Consider the following 26387-nt stretch of genomic DNA (forward strand, 5'->3'; position numbering starts at 1 on the left):
TACGTACCACTACTATCACCCACTACCGACCACTACTATCACCCACTACGTACCACTACTATCACCCACTACCGACCACTACTATCACCTACTACTTACCACTACTATCACCCACTACCGACCACTACTATCACCCACTACGTACCACTACTATCACCCACTACCGACCACTACTATCACCCACTACCGACCACTACTATCACCCACTACCGACCACTACTATCACCCACTACCGACCACTACTATCACCTACTACCGACCACTACTATCACCCACTACCGACCACTACTATCACCCACTACCGACCACTACTATCACCCACTACGTACCACTACTATCACCCACTACCGACCACTACTATCACCCACTACCTACCACTACTATCACCCACTACCGACCACTACTATCACCTACTACCGACCACTACTATCACCCACTACCGACCACTACTATCACCTACTACGTACCACTACTATCACCTACTACCGACCACTACTATCACCTACTACCTACCACTACTATCACCCACTACCTACCCCTACTATCACCCACTACCTACCACTACTATCACCCACTACGTACCACTACCATCACCCACTACCTACCACTACTATCACCCACTACGTACCACTACTATCACCTACTACCTACCACTACTATCACCCACTACCTACCACTACTATCACCCACTACCTACCACTACTATCACCCACTACCTACCACTACTATCACCCACTACGTACAACTACTATCACCCACTACCTACCACTACTATCACCCACTACGTACCACTACTATCACCCACTACCTACCACTACTATCACCCACTACGTACCACTACTATCACCTACTACCTACCACTACTATCACCCACTACGTACCACTACTATCACCTACTACTTACCACTACTATCACCCACTACTTACCACTACTATCACCCACTACCAACCACTACTATCACCCACTACCGACCACTACTATCACCTACTACCGACCACTACTATCACCTACTACCGACCACTACTATCACCCACTACCAACCACTACTATCACCTACTACCGACCACTACTATCACCTACTACCTACCACTACTATCACCCACTACCAACCACTACTATCACCCACTACCGACCACTACTATCACCCACTACCGACCACTACTATCACCCACTACCGACCACTACTATCACCTACTACCGACCACTACTATCACCTACTACCTACCACTACTATCACCCACTACCTACCACTACTATCACCCACTACCTACCACTACTATCACCCACTACGTACCACTACTATCACCCACTGCCTACCACTACTATCACCCACTACGTACCACTACTATCACCTACTACCGACCACTACTATCACCTACTACCTACCACTACTATCACCCACTACCTACCACTACTATCACCCACTACCTACCACTACTATCACCCACTACGTACCACTACTATCACCCACTACCTACCACTACTATCACCCACTACGTACCACTACTATCACCTACTACCTACCACTACTATCACCCACTACCTACCACTACTATCACCCACTACCTACCACTACTATCACCCACTACGTACCACTACTATCACCTACTACCTACCACTACTATCACCCACTACCTACCACTACTATCACCCACTACGTACCACTACTATCACCTACTACCTACCACTACTATCACCCACTACCTACCACTACTATCACCCACTACGTACCACTACTATCACCTACTACCTACCACTACTATCACCCACTACCTACCACTACTATCACCCACTACGTACCACTACTATCACCTACTACCGACCACTACTATCACCCACTACCGACCACTACTATCACCCACTACCGACCACTACTATCACCCACTACCGACCACTACTATCACCCACTACCGACCACTACTATCACCCACTACGCACCACTACTATCACCCACTACGTACCACTACTATCACCTACTACCTACCACTACTATCACCCACTACCGACCACTACTATCACCCACTACCGACCACTACTATCACCCACTACCGACCACTACTATCACCTACTACCGACCACTACTATCACCCACTACCGACCACTACTATCACCCACTACCTACCACTACTATCACCCACTACGTACCACTACTATCACCCACTACCTACCACTACTATCACCCACTACCTACCACTACTATCACCCACTACCTACCACTACTATCACCCACTACGTACAACTACTATCACCCACTACCTACCACTACTATCACCCACTACGTACCACTACTATCACCCACTACCTACCACTACTATCACCCACTACGTACCACTACTATCACCTACTACCTACCACTACTATCACCCACTACGTACCACTACTATCACCTACTACTTACCACTACTATCACCCACTACTTACCACTACTATCACCCACTACCGACCACTACTATCACCTACTACTTACCACTACTATCACCCACTACCGACCACTACTATCACCCACTACGTACCACTACTATCACCCACTACCGACCACTACTATCACCCACTACCGACCACTACTATCACCCACTACCGACCACTACTATCACCCACTACCGACCACTACTATCACCTACTACCGACCACTACTATCACCCACTACCGACCACTACTATCACCCACTACCGACCACTACTATCACCCACTACGTACCACTACTATCACCCACTACCGACCACTACTATCACCCACTACCTACCACTACTATCACCCACTACCGACCACTACTATCACCTACTACCGACCACTACTATCACCCACTACCGACCACTACTATCACCTACTACGTACCACTACTATCACCTACTACCGACCACTACTATCACCTACTACCTACCACTACTATCACCCACTACCTACCCCTACTATCACCCACTACCTACCACTACTATCACCCACTACGTACCACTACCATCACCCACTACCTACCACTACTATCACCCACTACTTACCACTACTATCACCCACTACCGACCACTACTATCACATACTACTTACCACTACTATCACCCACTACCGACCACTACTATCACCCACTACGTACCACTACTATCACCCACTACCGACCACTACTATCACCCACTACCGACCACTACTATCACCCACTACCGACCACTACTATCACCCACTACCGACCACTACTATCACCCACTACCGACCACTACTATCACCCACTACCGACCACTACTATCACCTACTACCGACCACTACTATCACCTACTACCTACCACTACTATCACCCACTACCTACCACTACTATCACCCACTACCTACCACTACTATCACCCACTACGTACCACTACTATCACCTACTACCTACCACTACTATCACCCACTACCTACCACTACTATCACCCACTACGTACCACTACTATCACCTACTACCTACCACTACTATCACCCACTACCTACCACTACTATCACCCACTACGTACCACTACTATCACCTACTACCTACCACTACTATCACCCACTACCTACCACTACTATCACCCACTACGTACCACTACTATCACCTACTACCGACCACTACTATCACCCACTACCGACCACTACTATCACCCACTACCGACCACTACTATCACCCACTACCGACCACTACTATCACCCACTACCGACCACTACTATCACCCACTACGTACCACTACTATCACCCACTACGTACCACTACTATCACCTACTACCTACCACTACTATCACCCACTACCGACCACTACTATCACCCACTACCGACCACTACTATCACCCACTACCGACCACTACTATCACCTACTACCGACCACTACTATCACCCACTACCGACCACTACTATCACCCACTACCTACCACTACTATCACCCACTACGTACCACTACTATCACCCACTACCTACCACTACTATCACCCACTACCTACCACTACTATCACCCACTACGTACAACTACTATCACCCACTACCTACCACTACTATCACCCACTACGTACCACTACTATCACCCACTACCGACCACTACTATCACCCACTACGTACCACTACTATCACCTACTACCTACCACTACTATCACCCACTACGTACCACTACTATCACCTACTACTTACCACTACTATCACCCACTACTTACCACTACTATCACCCACTACCAACCACTACTATCACCCACTACCGACCACTACTATCACCTACTACCGACCACTACTATCACCTACTACCGACCACTACTATCACCCACTACCAACCACTACTATCACCTACTACCGACCACTACTATCACCTACTACCTACCACTACTATCACCCACTACCAACCACTACTATCACCCACTACCGACCACTACTATCACCCACTACCGACCACTACTATCACCCACTACCGACCACTACTATCACCTACTACCGACCACTACTATCACCTACTACCTACCACTACTATCACCCACTACCTACCACTACTATCACCCACTACCTACCACTACTATCACCCACTACGTACCACTACTATCACCCACTGCCTACCACTACTATCACCCACTACGTACCACTACTATCACCTACTACCGACCACTACTATCACCTACTACCTACCACTACTATCACCCACTACCTACCACTACTATCACCCACTACCTACCACTACTATCACCCACTACGTACCACTACTATCACCCACTACCTACCACTACTATCACCCACTACGTACCACTACTATCACCTACTACCTACCACTACTATCACCCACTACCTACCACTACTATCACCCACTACCTACCACTACTATCACCCACTACCTACCACTACTATCACCCACTACGTACCACTACTATCACCTACTACCTACCACTACTATCACCCACTACCTACCACTACTATCACCCACTACGTACCACTACTATCACCCACTACCGACCACTACTATCACCCACTACCGACCACTACTATCACCCACTACCGACCACTACTATCACCCACTACCGACCACTACTATCACCCACTACGTACCACTACTATCACCCACTACGTACCACTACTATCACCTACTACCTACCACTACTATCACCCACTACCGACCACTACTATCACCCACTACCGACCACTACTATCACCCACTACCGACCACTACTATCACCTACTACCGACCACTACTATCACCCACTACCGACCACTACTATCACCCACTACCTACCACTACTATCACCCACTACGTACCACTACTATCACCCACTACCTACCACTACTATCACCCACTACCTACCACTACTATCACCCACTACGTACAACTACTATCACCCACTACCTACCACTACTATCACCCACTACGTACCACTACTATCACCCACTACCTACCACTACTATCACCCACTACGTACCACTACTATCACCTACTACCTACCACTACTATCACCCACTACGTACCACTACTATCACCTACTACTTACCACTACTATCACCCACTACTTACCACTACTATCACCCACTACCAACCACTACTATCACCCACTACCGACCACTACTATCACCTACTACCGACCACTACTATCACCTACTACCGACCACTACTATCACCCACTACCAACCACTACTATCACCTACTACCGACCACTACTATCACCTACTACCTACCACTACTATCACCCACTACCAACCACTACTATCACCCACTACCGACCACTACTATCACCCACTACCGACCACTACTATCACCCACTACCGACCACTACTATCACCTACTACCGACCACTACTATCACCTACTACCTACCACTACTATCACCCACTACCTACCACTACTATCACCCACTACCTACCACTACTATCACCCACTACGTACCACTACTATCACCCACTGCCTACCACTACTATCACCCACTACGTACCACTACTATCACCTACTACCGACCACTACTATCACCTACTACCTACCACTACTATCACCCACTACCTACCACTACTATCACCCACTACCTACCACTACTATCACCCACTACGTACCACTACTATCACCCACTACCTACCACTACTATCACCCACTACGTACCACTACTATCACCTACTACCTACCACTACTATCACCCACTACCTACCACTACTATCACCCACTACCTACCACTACTATCACCCACTACCTACCACTACTATCACCCACTACGTACCACTACTATCACCTACTACCTACCACTACTATCACCCACTACCTACCACTACTATCACCCACTACGTACCACTACTATCACCTACTACCTACCACTACTATCACCCACTACCTACCACTACTATCACCCACTACGTACCACTACTATCACCTACTACCTACCACTACTATCACCCACTACCTACCACTACTATCACCCACTACGTACCACTACTATCACCTACTACCGACCACTACTATCACCCACTACCGACCACTACTATCACCCACTACCGACCACTACTATCACCCACTACCGACCACTACTATCACCCACTACCGACCACTACTATCACCCACTACGTACCACTACTATCACCCACTACGTACCACTACTATCACCTACTACCTACCACTACTATCACCCACTACCGACCACTACTATCACCCACTACCGACCACTACTATCACCCACTACCGACCACTACTATCACCTACTACCGACCACTACTATCACCCACTACGTACCACTACTATCACCCACTACGTACCACTACTATCACCTACTACCTACCACTACTATCACCCACTACCGACCACTACTATCACCCACTACCGACCACTACTATCACCCACTACTATCACCCACTACCGACCACTACTATCACCCACTACGTACCACTACTATCACCTACTACCTACCACTACTATCACCCACTACCTACCACTACTATCACCCACTACCGACCACTACTATCACCTACTACCGACCACTACTATCACCCACTACGTACCACTACTATCACCCACTACCAACCACTACTATCACCTACTACCGACCACTACTATCACCCACTACCTACCACTACTATCACCCACTACGTACCACTACTATCACCTACTACCTACAACTACTATCACCCACTACCTACCACTACTATCACCCACTACCTACCACTACTATCACCCACTACCGACCACTACTATCACCCACTACCGACCACTACTATCACCCACTACTATCACCTACTACCGACCACTACTATCACCCACTACCGACCACTACTATCAGCCACTACCTACCACTACTATCACCCACTACGTACCACTACTATCACCCACTACCTACCACTACTATCACCCACTACCTACCACTACTATCACCCACTACGTACAACTACTATCACCCACTACCTACCACTACTATCACCCACTACGTACCACTACTATCACCCACTACCTACCACTACTATCACCCACTACGTACCACTACTATCACCTACTACCTACCACTACTATCACCCACTACGTACCACTACTATCACCTACTACTTACCACTACTATCACCCACTACTTACCACTACTATCACCCACTACCGACCACTACTATCACCTACTACTTACCACTACTATCACCCACTACCGACCACTACTATCACCCACTACGTACCACTACTATCACCCACTACCGACCACTACTATCACCCACTACCGACCACTACTATCACCCACTACCGACCACTACTATCACCCACTACCGACCACTACTATCACCTACTACCGACCACTACTATCACCCACTACCGACCACTACTATCACCCACTACCGACCACTACTATCACCCACTACGTACCACTACTATCACCCACTACCGACCACTACTATCACCCACTACCTACCACTACTATCACCCACTACCGACCACTACTATCACCTACTACCGACCACTACTATCACCCACTACCGACCACTACTATCACCTACTACGTACCACTACTATCACCTACTACCGACCACTACTATCACCCACTACCTACCCCTACTATCACCCACTACCTACCACTACTATCACCCACTACGTACCACTACCATCACCCACTACCTACCACTACTATCACCCACTACGTACCACTACTATCACCTACTACCTACCACTACTATCACCCACTACCTACCACTACTATCACCCACTACCTACCACTACTATCACCCACTACCTACCACTACTATCACCCACTACGTACAACTACTATCACCCACTACCTACCACTACTATCACCCACTACGTACCACTACTATCACCCACTACCTACCACTACTATCACCCACTACGTACCACTACTATCACCTACTACCTACCACTACTATCACCCACTACGTACCACTACTATCACCTACTACTTACCACTACTATCACCCACTACTTACCTCTACTATCACCCACTACCAACCACTACTATCACCCACTACCGACCACTACTATCACCTACTACCGACCACTACTATCACCTACTACCGACCACTACTATCACCCACTACCAACCACTACTATCACCTACTACCGACCACTACTATCACCTACTACCTACCACTACTATCACCCACTACCAACCACTACTATCACCCACTACCGACCACTACTATCACCCACTACCGACCACTACTATCACCCACTACCGACCACTACTATCACCTACTACCGACCACTACTATCACCTACTACCTACCACTACTATCACCCACTACCTACCACTACTATCACCCACTACCTACCACTACTATCACCCACTACGTACCACTACTATCACCCACTGCCTACCACTACTATCACCCACTACGTACCACTACTATCACCTACTACCGACCACTACTATCACCTACTACCTACCACTACTATCACCCACTACCTACCACTACTATCACCCACTACCTACCACTACTATCACCCACTACGTACCACTACTATCACCCACTACCTACCACTACTATCACCCACTACGTACCACTACTATCACCTACTACCTACCACTACTATCACCCACTACCTACCACTACTATCACCCACTACCTACCACTACTATCACCCACTACCTACCACTACTATCACCCACTACGTACCACTACTATCACCCACTGCCTACCACTACTATCACCCACTACGTACCACTACTATCACCTACTACCGACCACTACTATCACCTACTACCTACCACTACTATCACCCACTACCTACCACTACTATCACCCACTACCTACCACTACTATCACCCACTACGTACCACTACTATCACCCACTACCTACCACTACTATCACCCACTACGTACCACTACTATCACCTACTACCTACCACTACTATCACCCACTACCTACCACTACTATCACCCACTACCTACCACTACTATCACCCACTACCTACCACTACTATCACCCACTACGTACCACTACTATCACCTACTACCTACCACTACTATCACCCACTACCTACCACTACTATCACCCACTACGTACCACTACTATCACCTACTACCTACCACTACTATCACCCACTACCTACCACTACTATCACCCACTACGTACCACTACTATCACCTACTACCGACCACTACTATCACCCACTACCGACCACTACTATCACCCACTACCGACCACTACTATCACCCACTACGTACCACTACTATCACCCACTACGTACCACTACTATCACCTACTACCTACCACTACTATCACCCACTACCGACCACTACTATCACCCACTACCGACCACTACTATCACCCACTACTATCACCCACTACCGACCACTACTATCACCCACTACGTACCACTACTATCACCTACTACCTACCACTACTATCACCCACTACCTACCACTACTATCACCCACTACCGACCACTACTATCACCTACTACCGACCACTACTATCACCCACTACGTACCACTACTATCACCCACTACCAACCACTACTATCACCTACTACCGACCACTACTATCACCCACTACCTACCACTACTATCACCCACTACGTACCACTACTATCACCTACTACCTACAACTACTATCACCCACTACCTACCACTACTATCACCCACTACCTACCACTACTATCACCCACTACCGACCACTACTATCACCCACTACCGACCACTACTATCACCCACTACTATCACCCACTACCGACCACTACTATCACCCACTACCGACCACTACTATCACCTACTACCGACCACTACTATCACCTACTACCGACCACTACTATCACCCACTACGTACCACTACTATCACCCACTACCAACCACTACTATCACCTACTACCGACCACTACTATCACCCACTACCGACCACTACTATCACCCACTACCGACCACTACTATCACCCACTACCGACCACTACTATCACCCACTACCGACCACTACTATCACCCACTACCGACCACTACTATCACCCACTACCGACCACTACTATCACCTACTACCGACCACTACTATCACCCACTACCAACCACTACTATCACCCACTACCGACCACTACTATCACCTACTACCGACCACTACTATCACCCACTACCTACCACTACTATCACCCACTACCGACCACTACTATCACCCACTACCGACCACTACTATCACCCACTACCGACCACTACTATCACCCACTACCGACCACTACTATCACCCACTACCGACCACTACTATCACCCACTACGTACCACTACTATCACCCACTACCAACCACTACTATCACCCACTACCTACCACTACTATCACCCACTACCAACCACTACTATCACCCACTACCAACCACTTCTCACCTGCCCTTTTTTTCTTTGATTTCAAACTCTAGAGGGTCAGAAACTCCAGACTCTTGATCCTCTTCCTCACCATCTGCCACCTCTTCTACACTCTTCCCTCTCTCTGGACACATTGTCTATATCTCTATCTCTCTAACCCAGTAGACATCTCTCTCTCTGGACACATTGTCTATATCTCTATCTCTCTAACCCAGTAGACATCTCTCTCTCTCTGGACACATTGTCTATATGTCTATCTCTCTAATCCAGTAGACGTCTCTCTCTCTCCATCCAGACCAGCTGTCCAGCCCACTGTGACCAGGGTAGACCCCACAGCAGACAGGCTCCACCACGCAGCCCACTGCCCAGCTCCGTAAGACCCCCACCACCACGATGCCCCCCACTGTCCCCCTGTCCGTGTCTGCGACGTTCCCTGTTTCTATGTCCCCTGACCTCACTTAACATGTCCATCTGTCTGTGTTGGGTGATTGTGGTCCTGTGGTGTTCATGTCCCCTCTCTTTGTACCCCAACCCCTCTCTTCTCTCCACCAGGACCCTGGACCCTCCGTCTGCATCCTTGTCTCTGTGTCCCCTTAAAGCATACTGCTTGCCAGTTCCTCATCCCTCTGTTTTATGTTGTGTTTATTATGTTTTACGCTGATTCCTAAAAGCTTCCATTAGCGGGACTGAGTGTTGTGAAGGTAGGATGTGTAGTCGATAATGGTGGAGGGGCTTCCTTTCCGTGTGTCTCAAAGAGAAGAAAGAATCTATAAATAATAACTCTCTTTTGTCTTGGTTTCTTTCCATCTCTCCATCCCTCTCCATCTCTCCATCTCTCCATCCCTCTCCATCTCTCCATCCCTCTCCATCTCTCCATCCCTCTCCATCTCTCCATCTCTCCATCCCTCTCCATCTCTCCATCCCTCTCCATCTCTCCATCCCTCTCCATCTCTCCATCCCTCTCCATCTCTCCATCTCTCCATCCCTCTCCATCTCTCCATCCCTCTCCATCTCTCCATCTCTCCATCCCTCTCCATCTCTCCATCCCTCTCCATCTCTCCATCCCTCTCCATCTCTTCATCCCTCTCCATCCCTCTCCACTATCCCTCCATCAGGAGCAGCAGAAACAGGTGGAGGATCCGGGCAGAGAGGTGAAGAAGGTGAGGAAGGCCAGGAATCGCAGACAGGAGTGGAATATGATGGCCTATGATAAGGAGTTCCGCCCGGACACACGACTCACCCCCTCACCCTACCACGGAATGTCCTCCGAGGGGTCATTATCACCTGATAACAGGTAGGTTCATTAATCAATCAGTCAATCAATTAGTCAATCAATCTGACTATTTCAAATGGCTCAGTTGACCTGACCCTGTATATAGTATGGTATTAACGGACCCTGTATATAGTATGGTATTAACGGACCCTGTATATAGTATGGTATTGAACTGACCCTGTATATAGCATGGTATTGAACTGACCCTGTATATAGTATGGTATTGAACTGACCCTGTATATAGTATGGTATTAACGGACCCTGTATATAGTATGGTATTGAACTGACCCTGTATATAGTATGGTATTGTAACTGACCCTGTATATAGTATGGTATTAACTGACCCTGTATATAGCATGGTATTGAACTGACCCTGTATATAGTATGGTATTGAACTGACCCTGTATATAGTATGGTATTGTAACTGACCCTGTATATAGTATGGTATTGAACTGACCCTGTATATAGTATGGTATTGAACTGACCCTGTATATAGTATGGTATTGAACTGACCCTGTATATAGTATGGTATTGTAACTGATCCTGTATATAGTATGGTATTGAACTGACCCTGTATATAGTATGGTATTGTAACTGACCCTGTATATAGTATGGTATTGTAACTGACCCTGTATATAGTATGGTATTGAACTGACCCTGTATATAGTATGGTATTGTAACTGACCCTGTATATAGTATGGTATTGAACTGACCCTGTATATAGTATGGTATTGTAACTGACCCTGTATATAGTATGGTATTGAACTGACCCTGTATATAGTATGGTATTGAACTGACCCTGTATATAGTATGGTATTGAACTGACCCTGTATATAGTATGGTATTGAACTGACCCTGTATATAGTATGGTATTGAACTGACCCTGTTTATAATATGGTATTGAACTGACCCTGTATATAGTATGGTATTGAACTGACCCTGTATATAGTATGGTATTGAACTGACCCTGTATATAGTATGGTATTGAACTGACCCTGTATATAGTATGGTATTGAACTGACCCTGTATATAGTATGGTATTAACTGACCCTGTATATAGTATGGTATTGAACTGACCCTGTATATAGTATGGTATTGAACTGACCCTGTATATAGTATGGTATTGAACTGACCCTGTATATAGTATGGTATTGAACTGACCCTGTATATAGTATGGTATTGAACTGACCCTGTATATAGTATGGTATTGAACTGACCCTGTATATAGTATGGTATTGAACTGACCCTGTATATAGTATGGTATTGAACTGACCCTGTATATAGTATGGTATTGAACTGACCCTGTATATAGTATGGTATTGAACTGACCCTGTATATAGCATGGTATTGTAACTGACCCTGTATATAGTATGGTATTGAACTGACCCTGTATATAGTATGGTATTGAACTGACCCTGTATATAGTATGGTATTGAACTGACCCTGTATATAGTATGGTATTGAACTGACCCTGTATATAGCATGGTATTGTAACTGACCCTGTATATAGTATGGTATTAACTGACCCTGTATATAGTATGGTATTAACTGACCCTGTATATAGTATGGTATTGTAACTGACCCTGTATATAGTATGGTATTGATCTGACCCTGTATATAGTATGGTATTGAACTGACCCTGTATATAGTATGGTATTGTAACTGACCCTGTATATAGTATGGTATTGAACTGACCCTGTATATAGTATGGTATTGAACTGACCCTGTATATAGTATGGTATTGAACTGACCCTGTATATAGTATGGTATTAACTGACCCTGTATATAGTATGGTATTGTAACTGACCCTGTATATAGTATGGTATTGTAACTGACCCTGTATATAGTATGGTATTGTAACTGACCCTGTATATAGTATGGTATTGAACTGACCCTGTATATAGTATGGTATTGAACTGACCCTGTATATAGTATGGTATTGAACTGACCCTGTATATAGTATGGTATTGAACTGACCCTGTATATAGTATGGTATTGAACTGACCCTGTATATAGTATGGTATTGAACTGACCCTGTATATAGTATGGTATTGAACTGACCCTGTATATAGTATGGTATTGAACTGACCCTGTATATAGTATGGTATTGTAACTGACCCTGTATATAGTATGGTATTGAACTGACCCTGTATATAGTGTGGTATTGAACTGACCCTGTAGTGTGACACTGGCTAGCCTTCCACTGACCTCTGCTGATTGGACAGACACTGGTTAGCCTTCTACTGACCTCTGCTGATTGGACAGACACTGGCTAGCCTTCCACTGACCTCTGCTGATTGGACAGACACTGGTTAGCCTTCTACTTACCTCTGCTGATTGGACAGACACTGGCTAGCCTTCTACTGACTGCTGATTGGACAGACACTGGCTAGCCTTCTACTGACCTCTACGGATTGGACAGACACTGGCTAGCCTTCCACTGACCTCTGCTGATTGGACAGACACTGGTTAGCCTTCTACTGACCTCTGCTGATTGGACAGACACTTGCTAGCCTTCCACTGACCTCTGCTGATTGGACAGACACTGGCTAGCCTTCTACTGACTGCTGATTGGACAGACACTGGTTAGCCTTCTACTGCCCTCTGCTGGGGAGTGGAAAACACTAGACGTCTATGTAGAATTTCTGATTATATCAATGAGTGTGTGTTCTTGTTAAGGATATGACAAGTTAGATATAAGTATCTACAACAACGGAAACTAGGTAACTTTATCACCCCCCCTACTCCACCCCTCCCAGGTCGATGGCATCAGACATGGGCGATCATTCCTACCCTGCCAGCCCTAACCACCCCTCCCAGCCCACCTCTGCCCCCCACCCCATCGATGGTGCCCCCCACCTCACCCAAGCCCCCCAGACTCAGTCTCTGGACAGGGGAGGGTACCCCAGAGCCAACCCCCCCTCTGGGGCGGCCGCCGCCGTACGACAAATCGCATCACTGGGGCGCACCCAGCCCCCCCACCCACCCCCCGCCCAGTCCGAGGGAGGGGCACTCAACGGTCCACGTCAGCAGTCCGTCAAGGACTACAGGGCTCATGGGTAAGTCAACTACCACGTACTGTAGGCTACTAGGTATTGTGTCATTAGGTATTACTAGGTATTGAGTCATTAGGTATTACTAGGTATTGAGTCATTAGGTATTACTAGGTATTGTGTCATTAGGTATTACTAGGTATTGTGTCATTAGATATTACTAGGTATTGTGTCATTAGGTATTACTAGGTATTGAGTCATTAGGTATTACTAGGTATTGAGTCATTAGGTATTACTAGGTATTGTGTCATTAGATATTACTAGGTATTGTGTCATTAGGTATTACTAGGTATTGTGTCATTAGGTATTACTTACTAGGTATTGAGTCATTAGGTATTACTAGGTATTGTGTCATTAGGTATTACTAGGTATTGTGTCATTAGATATTACTAGGTATTGTGTCATTAGATATTACTAGGAATTGTGTCATTAGGTATTACTAGGTATTGTGTCATTAGGTATTACTAGGTATTGTGTCATTAGGTATTACTTACTAGGTATTGTGTCATTAGGTATTACTAGGTATTGTGTCATTAGGTATTACTAGGTATTGAGTCATTAGGTATTACTAGGTATTGAGTCATTAGGTATTACTAGGTATTGTGTCATTAGATATTACTAGGTATTGTGTCATTAGATATTACTAGGTATTGTGTCATTAGGTATTACTAGGTATTGTGTCATTAGGTATTACTTACTAGGTATTGTGTCATTAGGTATTACTAGGTATTGAGTCATTAGGTATTACTAGGTATTGAGTCATTAGATATTACTAGGTATTGTGTCATTAGGTATTACTAGGTATTGTGTCATTAGGTATTACTAGGTATTGAGTCATTAGGTATTACTAGGTTTTGAGTCATTAGGTATTACTAGGTTTTGAGTCATTAGGTATTACTATGTATTGTGTCATTAGGTATTACTAGGTATTGAGTCATTAGGTATTACTAGGTATTGAGTCATTAGATATTACTAGGTATTGTGTCATTAGGTATTACTAGGTATTGTGTCGTTAGGTATTACTAGGTATTGTGTCATTAGGTATTACTAGGTATTGTGTCATTAGGTATTACTAGGTATTGTGTCATTAGGTATTACTAGGTATTGTGTCATTAGGTATTACTAGGTATTGTGTCATTAGGTATTACTAGGTTTTGAGTCATTAGGTATTACTAGGTATTGTGTCATTAGGTATTACTAGGTATTGAGTCAATACATTAAGACCTATTCCATATCTATATATCAGTTACATAAATTAGTAGACTGTTAGGGTTATGTTGTCAATCTGACTTTAACACTCAATTGCAGGCCTGCAGATCTGTACACGTACTGTGGATAGTAAAACCTCTCAGATAAATCACGCCAACACAAATGTTTTGTTCTCAAAAAGTATATATGATGCTAAACACATTTCCATCTACAGTTTTTATGCGAGAAAAGTAATTTAGTTAGAAAATAAAAATGACAGGAGTGATGGAAACGTGATCAGATCATTTGTTCATTCGACACAGTGGAGGCGTTTAGTGTCTCTGATATTAATTACACAGGAAAATGGCAGAGGAAACGCCATATATTGAAATAATAACCATCATATCGAAGAAAAATTGGAGTCACGCGATGATGTGTTGTCCTCCCACTGTCATGATGAGAGAGAGGTGTTGCCCTCCCACTGTCATGATGAGAGAGAGGTGTTGTCCTCCCACTGTCATGATGAGAGAGAGGTCTTGTCTGATTCACTGATGAGAGAGAGGTGTTGTCTGATTCACTGTCATGATGAGAGAGAGGTGTTGTCTGATTCACTGATGAGAGAGAGGTGTTGTCTGATTCACTGATGAGAGAGAGATGTTGTCTGATTCACTGTCATGATGAGAGAGAGAGGTGTTATCTGATTCACTGATGAGAGAGAGGTGTTGTCCTCCCACTGTCATGATGAGAGAGAGGTGTTGTCCTCCCACTGTCATGATGAGAGAGAGGTGTTGTCTGATTCACTGTCATGATGAGAGAGAGGTGTTGTCTGATTCACTGATGAGAGAGAGGTGTTGTCTAATTGACTGTCATGATGAGAGAGAGGTGTTGTCCTCTCACTGTCATGATGAGAAAGAGGTGTTGTCGTCCCACTGTCATGATGAGAGAGAGGTGTTGTCCTCCCACTGTCATGATGAGAGAGAGGTGTTGCCCTCCCACTGTCATGATGAGAGAGAGGTGTTGTCTAATTCACTGTCATGATGAGAGAGAGGTGTTGTCTGATTCACTGTCATGATGAGAGAGAGGTGTTGTCTGATTCCCTGTTATGATGAGAGAGAGGTGTTGTCTGATTCACTGTCATGATGAGAGAGAGGTGTTGTCTGATTCACTGTCATGATGAGAGAGAGGTGTTGTCTGATTCACTGATGAGAGAGGGGTGTTGTCTGATTCACTGTCATGATGAGAGAGAGATGTTGTCTGATTCACTGATGAGAGAGAGGTGTTGTCTAATTCACTGTCATGATGAGAGAGAGGTGTTGTCTGATTCACTGTCATGATGAGAGAGAGGTGTTGTCTGATTCTCTGTCATGATGAGAGAGAGGTGTTGTCTGATTCACTGTCATGATGAGAGAGAGGTGTTGTCCTCGCACTGTCATGATGAGAGAGAGGTGTTGTCCTCCCACTGTCATGATGAGAGTGAGGTGTTGTCTGATTCACTGTCATGATGAGAGAGAGGTGTTGTCTGATTCACTGATGAGAGAGAGGTGTTGTCTAATTCACTGTCATGATGAGAGAGAGGTGTTGTCCTCCCACTGTCATGATGAGAGAGAGGTGTTGTCCTCCCACTGTCATGATGAGAGAGAGATGTTGTCTAATTCACTGTCATGATGAGAGAGAGGTGTTGTCTGATTCCCTGTTATGATGAGAGAGAGGTGTTGTCTGATTCACTGTCATGATGAGAGAGAGGTGTTATCTGATTCACTGATGAGAGAGAGGTGTTGTCCTCCCACTGTCATGATGAGAGAGAGGTGTTGTCCTCCCACTGTCATGATGAGAGACAGGTGTTGTCCTCCCACTGTCATGATGAGAGAGAGGTGTTGTCTGATTCACTGTCATGATGAGAGAGAGGTGTTATCTGATTCCCTGTTATGATGAGAGAGAGGTGTTGTCTGATTCCCTGTCATGATGAGAGAGAGGTGTTGTCTGATTCACAGTCATGAAGAGAGAGAGGTGTTATATGATTCCCTGTTATGATGAGAGACAGGTGTTGTCTGATTCACTGTCATGATGAGAGAGAGGTGTTGTCGGATTCACTGATGAGAGAGGGGTGTTGTCTGATTCACTGTCATGATGAGAGAGAGATGTTGTCTGATTCACTGATGAGAGAGAGGTGTTGTCTGATGCACTGTCATGATGAGAGAGAGGTGTTGTCTGATTCACTGTCATGATGAGAGAGAGGTGTTGTCTTCCCACTGTCATGATGAGAGAGAGGTGTTGTCCTCCCACTGTCTTGATGAGAGAGAGGTGTTGTCTGATTCTTTGTTATGATGAGAGAGAGGTGTTGTCTGATTCACTGTCATGATGAGAGAGAGGTGTTGTCCTCCCACTGTTGTGATGAGAGAGAGGTGTTGTATGATTCACTGATGAGAGAGAGGTGTTGTCTGATTCGCTGTCAAGATGAGAGAGAGGTGTTGTCTGATTCACTGTCATGATGAGAGAGAGATGTTGTCTGATTCACTGATGAGAGAGAGATGTTGTCTGATTCACTGATGAGAGAGAGGTGTTGTCTGATTCACTGTCATGATGAGAGAGAGGTGTTGTCCTCCCACTGTCATGATGAGAGAGAGGTGTTGTCCTCCCGATGTCATGATGAGAGAGAGATGTTGTCTAATTCACTGTCATGATGAGAGAGAGGTGTTGTCTGATTCACTGTCATGATGAGAGAGAGGTGTTGTCTGATTCCCTGTTATGATGAGAGAGAGGTGTTGTCTGATTCACTGTCATGATGAGAGAGAGGTGTTACCTGATTCACTGATGAGAGAGAGGTGTTGTCCTCCCACTGTCATGATGAGAGAGAGGTGTTGTCCTCCCACTGTCATGATGAGAGACAGGTGTTGTCCTCCCACTGTCATGATGAGAGAGAGGTGTTGTCTGATTCACTGTCAAGATGAGAGAGAGGTGTTGTCTGATTCACTGTCATGATGAGAGAGAGATGTTGTCTGATTCACTGATGAGAGATAGATGTTGTCTGATTCACTGATGAGAGAGAGGTGTTGTCTGATTCACTGTCATGATGAGAGAGAGGTGTTGTCCTCCCACTGTCATGATGAGAGAGAGGTGTTGTCCTCCCACTGTCATGATGAGAGAGAGATGTTGTCTAATTCACTGTCATGATGAGAGAGAGGTGTTGTCTGATTCACTGTCATGATGAGAGAGAGGTGTTGTCTGATTCACTGTCATGATGAGAGAGAGGTGTTACCTGATTCACTGATGAGAGAGAGGTGTTGTCCTCCCACTGTCATGATGAGAGAGAGGTGTTGTCCTCCCACTGTCATGATGAGAGACAGGTGTTGTCCTCCCACTGTCATGATGAGAGAGAGGTGTTGTCTGATTCACTGTCATGATGAGAGAGAGGTGTTATCTGATTCCCTGTTATGATGAGAGAGAGGTGTTGTCTGATTCACTGTCATGATGAGAGAGAGGTGTTGTCTGATTCACAGTCATGAAGAGAGAGAGGTGTTATATGATTCCCTGTTATGATGAGAGACAGGTGTTGTCTGATTCACTGTCATGATGAGAGAGAGGTGTTGTCGGATTCACTGATGAGAGAGGGGTGTTGTCTGATTCACTGTCATGATGAGAGAGAGATGTTGTCTGATTCACTGATGAGAGAGAGGTGTTGTATGATTCACTGTCATGATGAGAGAGAGGTGTTGTCTGATTCACTGTCATGATGAGAGAGAGGTGTTGTCTGATTCACTGTCATGATGAGAGAGAGGTGTTGTCTTCCCACTGTCATGATGAGAGAGAGGTGTTGTCTGATTCTTTGTTATGATGAGAGAGAGGTGTTGTCTGATTCACTGTCATGATGAGAGAGAGGTGTTGTCTGATTCACTGTCATGATGAGAGAGAGGTGTTGTCCTCCCACTGTTGTGATGAGAGAGAGGTGTTGTATGATTCACTGATGAGAGAGAGGTGTTGTCTGATTCGCTGTCAAGATGAGAGAGAGATGTTGTCTGATTCACTGATGAGAGAGAGATGTTGTCTGATTCACTGATGAGAGAGAGGTGTTGTCTGATTCACTGTCATGATGAGAGAGAGGTGTTGTCCTCCCACTGTCATGATGAGAGAGAGGTGTTGCCCTCCCACTGTCATGATGAGAGAGAGGTGTTGTCTAATTCACTGTCATGATGAGAGAGAGATGTTGTCTGATTCACTGATGAGAGAGAGATGTTGTCTGATTCACTGATGAGAGAGAGGTGTTGTCTGATTCACTGTCATGATGAGAGAGAGGTGTTGTCCTCCCACTGTCATGATGAGAGAGAGGTGTTGCCCTCCCACTGTCATGATGAGAGAGAGGTGTTGTCTAATTCACTGTCATGATGAGAGAGAGGTGTTGTCTGATTCACTGTCATGATGAGAGAGAGGTGTTGTCTGATTCACTGTCATGATGAGAGAGAGGTGTTGTCCTCCCACTGTCATGATGAGAGAGAGGTGTTGTCCTCCCACTGTCATGATGAGAGAGAGGTGTTGTCTGATTCACTGTTATGATGAGAGAGAGGTGTTGTCCTCCCACTGTCATGATGAGAGAGAGGTGTTGTCTGATTCACTGTTATGATGAGAGAGAGGTGTTGTCTGATTCACTGTCATGATGAGAGAGAGGTGTTGTCTGATTCACTGTCATGATGAGAGAGAGGTGTTGTCCTCCCACTGTCATGATGAGAGAGAAGTGTTGTCTAATTCACTGTCATGATGAGAGAGAGGTGTTGTCTGATTCACTGTCATGATGAGAGAGAGGTGTTGTCTGATTCACTGTCATGATGAGAGAGAGGTGTTGTCTGATTCACTGATGAGAGAGGGGTGTTGTCTGATTCACTGTCATGATGAGAGAGAGATGTTGTCTGATTCACTGATGAGAGAGAGGTGTTGTCTGATTCACTGTCATGATGAGAGAGAGGTCTTGTCTGATTCACTGTCATGATGAGAGAGAGGTGTTGTCTGATTCACTGTCATGATGAGAGAGAGGTGTTGTCTGATTCACTGATGAGAGAGGGGTGTTGTCTGATTCACTGTCATGATGAGAGAGAGGTGTTGTCTGATTCACTGATGAGAGAGAGGTGTTGTCTGATTCACTGTCATGATGAGATGTGGTGTTGTCTGATTCACTGTCATGTTGAGAGAGAGATTTTGTCCTCCCACTGTCATGATGAGAGAGAGGTGTTGTCTGATTCACTGTCATGTTGAGAGAGAGGTGTTGTCTGATTCACTGTCATGATGAGAGAGAGGTGTTGTCCTCCCACTGTCATGATGAGAGAGAGGTGTTGTCCTCCCACTGTCATGATGAGAGAGAGGTGTTGTCTGATTCACTGTCATGATGAGAGAGAGGTGTTGTCTGATTCACTGTCATGATGAGAGGGAGGTGGGGTCTGATTCACTGTCATGATGAGAGAGAGGTGTTGTCTGATTCACTGTCATGATGAGAGAGAGGTGTTGTCTGATCCACTGTCATGTTGAGAGAGAGGTTTTGTCTGATTCACTGTCATGATGAGAGAGAGGTGTTGTCTGATTCACTGATGAGAGAGAGGTGTTGTCTGATTCACTGTCATGTTGAGAGAGAGGTTTTGTCTCATTCACTGTCATGATGAGAGAGAGAGATGTTGTCTGATTCACTGATGAGATAGAGATGTTGTCTGATTCACTGATGAGAGAGAGGTGTTGTCTGATTCGCTGTCAAGATGAGAGAGAGGTGTGGTCTGATTCACTGTCATGATGAGAGAGAGATGTTGTCTTATTCACTGATGAGAGAGAGATGTTGTCTGATTCACTGATGAGAGAGAGGTGTCGTATGATTCACTGTCATGATGAGAGAGAGAGGTGTTGTCTGATTCACTGATGAGAGAGAGGTGTTATCTGATTCACTGATGAGAGAGAGGTGTTGTCCTTCCACTGTCATGATGAGAGAGAGGTGTTGTCCTCCCACTGTCATGATGAGAGAGAGGTGTTGTCTGATTCACTGTCATGATGAGAGAGAGGTGTTATCTGATTCCCTGTTATGATGAGAGAGAGGTGTTGTCTGATTCACTGTCATGATGAGAGAGAGGTGTTGTCTGATTCACTGTCATGATGAGAGAGTTGTTATCTGATTCCCTGTTATGATGAGAGAGAGGTGTTGTCGGATTCACTGATGAGAGAGGGGTGTTGTCTGATTCACTGATGAGAGAGAGGTGTTGTCTGATTCACTGTCATGATGAGAGAGAGGTGTTGTCTGATTCACTGTCATGATGAGAGAGAGGTGTTGTCCTCCCACTGTCATGATGAGAGAGAGGGGTTGCCTGATTCACTGATGAGAGAGAGGTGTTGTCTGATTCACTGTCATGATGAGAGAGAGGTGTTGTATGATTCACTGTCATGATGAGAGAGAGATGTTGTCTGATTCACTGATGAGAGAGAGGTGTTGTCTGATTCACTGTCATGATGAGAGAGAGGTGTTGTATGATTCACTGTCATGATGAGAGAGAGGTTTTGTCTGATTCACTGTCATGAAGAGAGAGAGGTGTTATATGATTCCCTGTTATGATGAGAGACAGGTGTTGTCTGATTCACTGTCATGATGAGAGAGAGGTGTTGTCGGATTCACTGATGAGAGAGGGGTGTTGTCTGATTCACTGTCATGATGAGAGAGAGATGTTGTCTGATTCACTGATGAGAGAGAGGTGTTGTATGATTCACTGTCATGATGAGAGAGAGGTGTTGTCTGATTCACTGTCATGATGAGAGAGAGGTGTTGTCTGATTCACTGTCATGATGAGAGAGAGGTGTTGTCTTCCCACTGTCATGATGAGAGAGAGGTGTTGTCTGATTCTTTGTTATGATGAGAGAGAGGTGTTGTCTGATTCACTGTCATGATGAGAGAGAGGTGTTGTCTGATTCACTGTCATGATGAGAGAGAGGTGTTGTCCTCCCACTGTTGTGATGAGAGAGAGGTGTTGTATGATTCACTGATGAGAGAGAGGTGTTGTCTGATTCGCTGTCAAGATGAGAGAGAGATGTTGTCTGATTCACTGATGAGAGAGAGATGTTGTCTGATTCACTGATGAGAGAGAGGTGTTGTCTGATTCACTGTCATGATGAGAGAGAGGTGTTGTCCTCCCACTGTCATGATGAGAGAGAGGTGTTGCCCTCCCACTGTCATGATGAGAGAGAGGTGTTGTCTAATTCACTGTCATGATGAGAGAGAGATGTTGTCTGATTCACTGATGAGAGAGAGATGTTGTCTGATTCACTGATGAGAGAGAGGTGTTGTCTGATTCACTGTCATGATGAGAGAGAGGTGTTGTCCTCCCACTGTCATGATGAGAGAGAGGTGTTGCCCTCCCACTGTCATGATGAGAGAGAGGTGTTGTCTAATTCACTGTCATGATGAGAGAGAGGTGTTGTCTGATTCACTGTCATGATGAGAGAGAGGTGTTGTCTGATTCACTGTCATGATGAGAGAGAGGTGTTGTCCTCCCACTGTCATGATGAGAGAGAGGTGTTGTCCTCCCACTGTCATGATGAGAGAGAGGTGTTGTCTGATTCACTGTTATGATGAGAGAGAGGTGTTGTCCTCCCACTGTCATGATGAGAGAGAGGTGTTGTCTGATTCACTGTTATGATGAGAGAGAGGTGTTGTCTGATTCACTGTCATGATGAGAGAGAGGTGTTGTCTGATTCACTGTCATGATGAGAGAGAGGTGTTGTCCTCCCACTGTCATGATGAGAGAGAAGTGTTGTCTAATTCACTGTCATGATGAGAGAGAGGTGTTGTCTGATTCACTGTCATGATGAGAGAGAGGTGTTGTCTGATTCACTGTCATGATGAGAGAGAGGTGTTGTCTGATTCACTGATGAGAGAGGGGTGTTGTCTGATTCACTGTCATGATGAGAGAGAGATGTTGTCTGATTCACTGATGAGAGAGAGGTGTTGTCTGATTCACTGTCATGATGAGAGAGAGGTCTTGTCTGATTCACTGTCATGATGAGAGAGAGGTGTTGTCTGATTCACTGTCATGATGAGAGAGAGGTGTTGTCTGATTCACTGATGAGAGAGGGGTGTTGTCTGATTCACTGTCATGATGAGAGAGAGGTGTTGTCTGATTCACTGATGAGAGAGAGGTGTTGTCTGATTCACTGTCATGATGAGATGTGGTGTTGTCTGATTCACTGTCATGTTGAGAGAGAGATTTTGTCCTCCCACTGTCATGATGAGAGAGAGGTGTTGTCTGATTCACTGTCATGTTGAGAGAGAGGTGTTGTCTGATTCACTGTCATGATGAGAGAGAGGTGTTGTCCTCCCACTGTCATGATGAGAGAGAGGTGTTGTCCTCCCACTGTCATGATGAGAGAGAGGTGTTGTCTGATTCACTGTCATGATGAGAGAGAGGTGTTGTCTGATTCACTGTCATGATGAGAGGGAGGTGGGGTCTGATTCACTGTCATGATGAGAGAGAGGTGTTGTCTGATTCACTGTCATGATGAGAGAGAGGTGTTGTCTGATCCACTGTCATGTTGAGAGAGAGGTTTTGTCTGATTCACTGTCATGATGAGAGAGAGGTGTTGTCTGATTCACTGATGAGAGAGAGGTGTTGTCTGATTCACTGTCATGTTGAGAGAGAGGTTTTGTCTCATTCACTGTCATGATGAGAGAGAGAGATGTTATCTGATTCACTGATGAGATAGAGATGTTGTCTGATTCACTGATGAGAGAGAGGTGTTGTCTGATTCGCTGTCAAGATGAGAGAGAGGTGTGGTCTGATTCACTGTCATGATGAGAGAGAGATGTTGTCTTATTCACTGATGAGAGAGAGATGTTGTCTGATTCACTGATGAGAGAGAGGTGTCGTATGATTCACTGTCATGATGAGAGAGAGAGGTGTTGTCTGATTCACTGATGAGAGAGAGGTGTTATCTGATTCACTGATGAGAGAGAGGTGTTGTCCTTCCACTGTCATGATGAGAGAGAGGTGTTGTCCTCCCACTGTCATGATGAGAGAGAGGTGTTGTCTGATTCACTGTCATGATGAGAGAGAGGTGTTATCTGATTCCCTGTTATGATGAGAGAGAGGTGTTGTCTGATTCACTGTCATGATGAGAGAGAGGTGTTGTCTGATTCACTGTCATGATGAGAGAGTTGTTATCTGATTCCCTGTTATGATGAGAGAGAGGTGTTGTCGGATTCACTGATGAGAGAGGGGTGTTGTCTGATTCACTGATGAGAGAGAGGTGTTGTCTGATTCACTGTCATGATGAGAGAGAGGTGTTGTCTGATTCACTGTCATGATGAGAGAGAGGTGTTGTCCTCCCACTGTCATGATGAGAGAGAGGGGTTGTCTGATTCACTGATGAGAGAGAGGTGTTGTCTGATTCACTGTCATGATGAGAGAGAGGTGTTGTATGATTCACTGTCATGATGAGAGAGACATGTTGTCTGATTCACTGATGAGAGAGAGGTGTTGTCTGATTCACTGTCATGATGAGAGAGAGGTGTTGTATGATTCACTGTCATGATGAGAGAGAGGTTTTGTCTGATTCACTGTCATGATGAGAGAGAGATGTTGTCTGATTCACTGATGAGAGAGAGGTGTTGTCTGATTCACTGTCATGATGAGAGAGAGATGTTGTCTGATTCGCTGTCATGATGAGAGAGAGGTGTTGTCTGATTCACTTTCATGATGAGAGAGAGGTGTTGTCTGAGTCATGATGAGAGAGAAATGTTGTCTGATTCGCTGTCACTGATGAGAGAGAGGTGTTGTCTGAGTCACTGATGAGAGAGAGGTGTTGTCTGAGTCACTGATGAGAGAGAGGTGTTGTCTGAGTCACTGATGAGAGAGAGGTGTTGTCTGAGTCACTGATGAGAGAGAGATGTTGTCTGAGTCACTGATGAGAGAGAGGTGTTGTCTGAGTCACTGATGAGAGAGAGGTGTTGTCTGATTCACTGATGAGAGAGAGGTGTTGTCTGATTCGCTGATGAGAGAGAGGTGTTGTCTGATTCACTGATGAGAGAGAGGTGTTGTCTGATTCGCTGATGAGAGAGAGGTGTTGTCTGAGTCACTGATGAGAGATAGATGTTGTCTGAGTCACTGATGAGAGAGAGGTGTTGTATGATTCGCTGATGAGA

General features: G+C 45.5%; 1 protein-coding gene across 2 annotated transcripts in view; it reads left to right on the top strand.

Annotated features, from left to right (window-relative positions):
* LOC110532908 (actin-binding protein WASF3) overlaps positions 1–26387 on the top strand; it is a 97819-nt gene that overhangs the window by 63176 nt on the left and 8256 nt on the right. The window contains exons 6-8 of one of the 2 annotated variants that reach the window (XM_036987273.2): positions 11016–11093; positions 11836–12014; positions 14753–15052. In XM_036987273.2, the coding sequence (XP_036843168.1) occupies positions 11016–11093; positions 11836–12014; positions 14753–15052 (557 nt within the window). The remainder of the gene's footprint in view (positions 1–11015; positions 11094–11835; positions 12015–14752; positions 15053–26387) is intronic. The other variant, XM_036987274.2, reaches the window with a different exon arrangement.

This window comes from Oncorhynchus mykiss, chromosome 9 (genome assembly GCF_057628025.1).
Source record: "Oncorhynchus mykiss isolate SJ-2025 chromosome 9, ASM5762802v1, whole genome shotgun sequence".
In the NCBI taxonomy this organism is placed as follows: domain Eukaryota; kingdom Metazoa; phylum Chordata; class Actinopteri; order Salmoniformes; family Salmonidae; genus Oncorhynchus; species Oncorhynchus mykiss.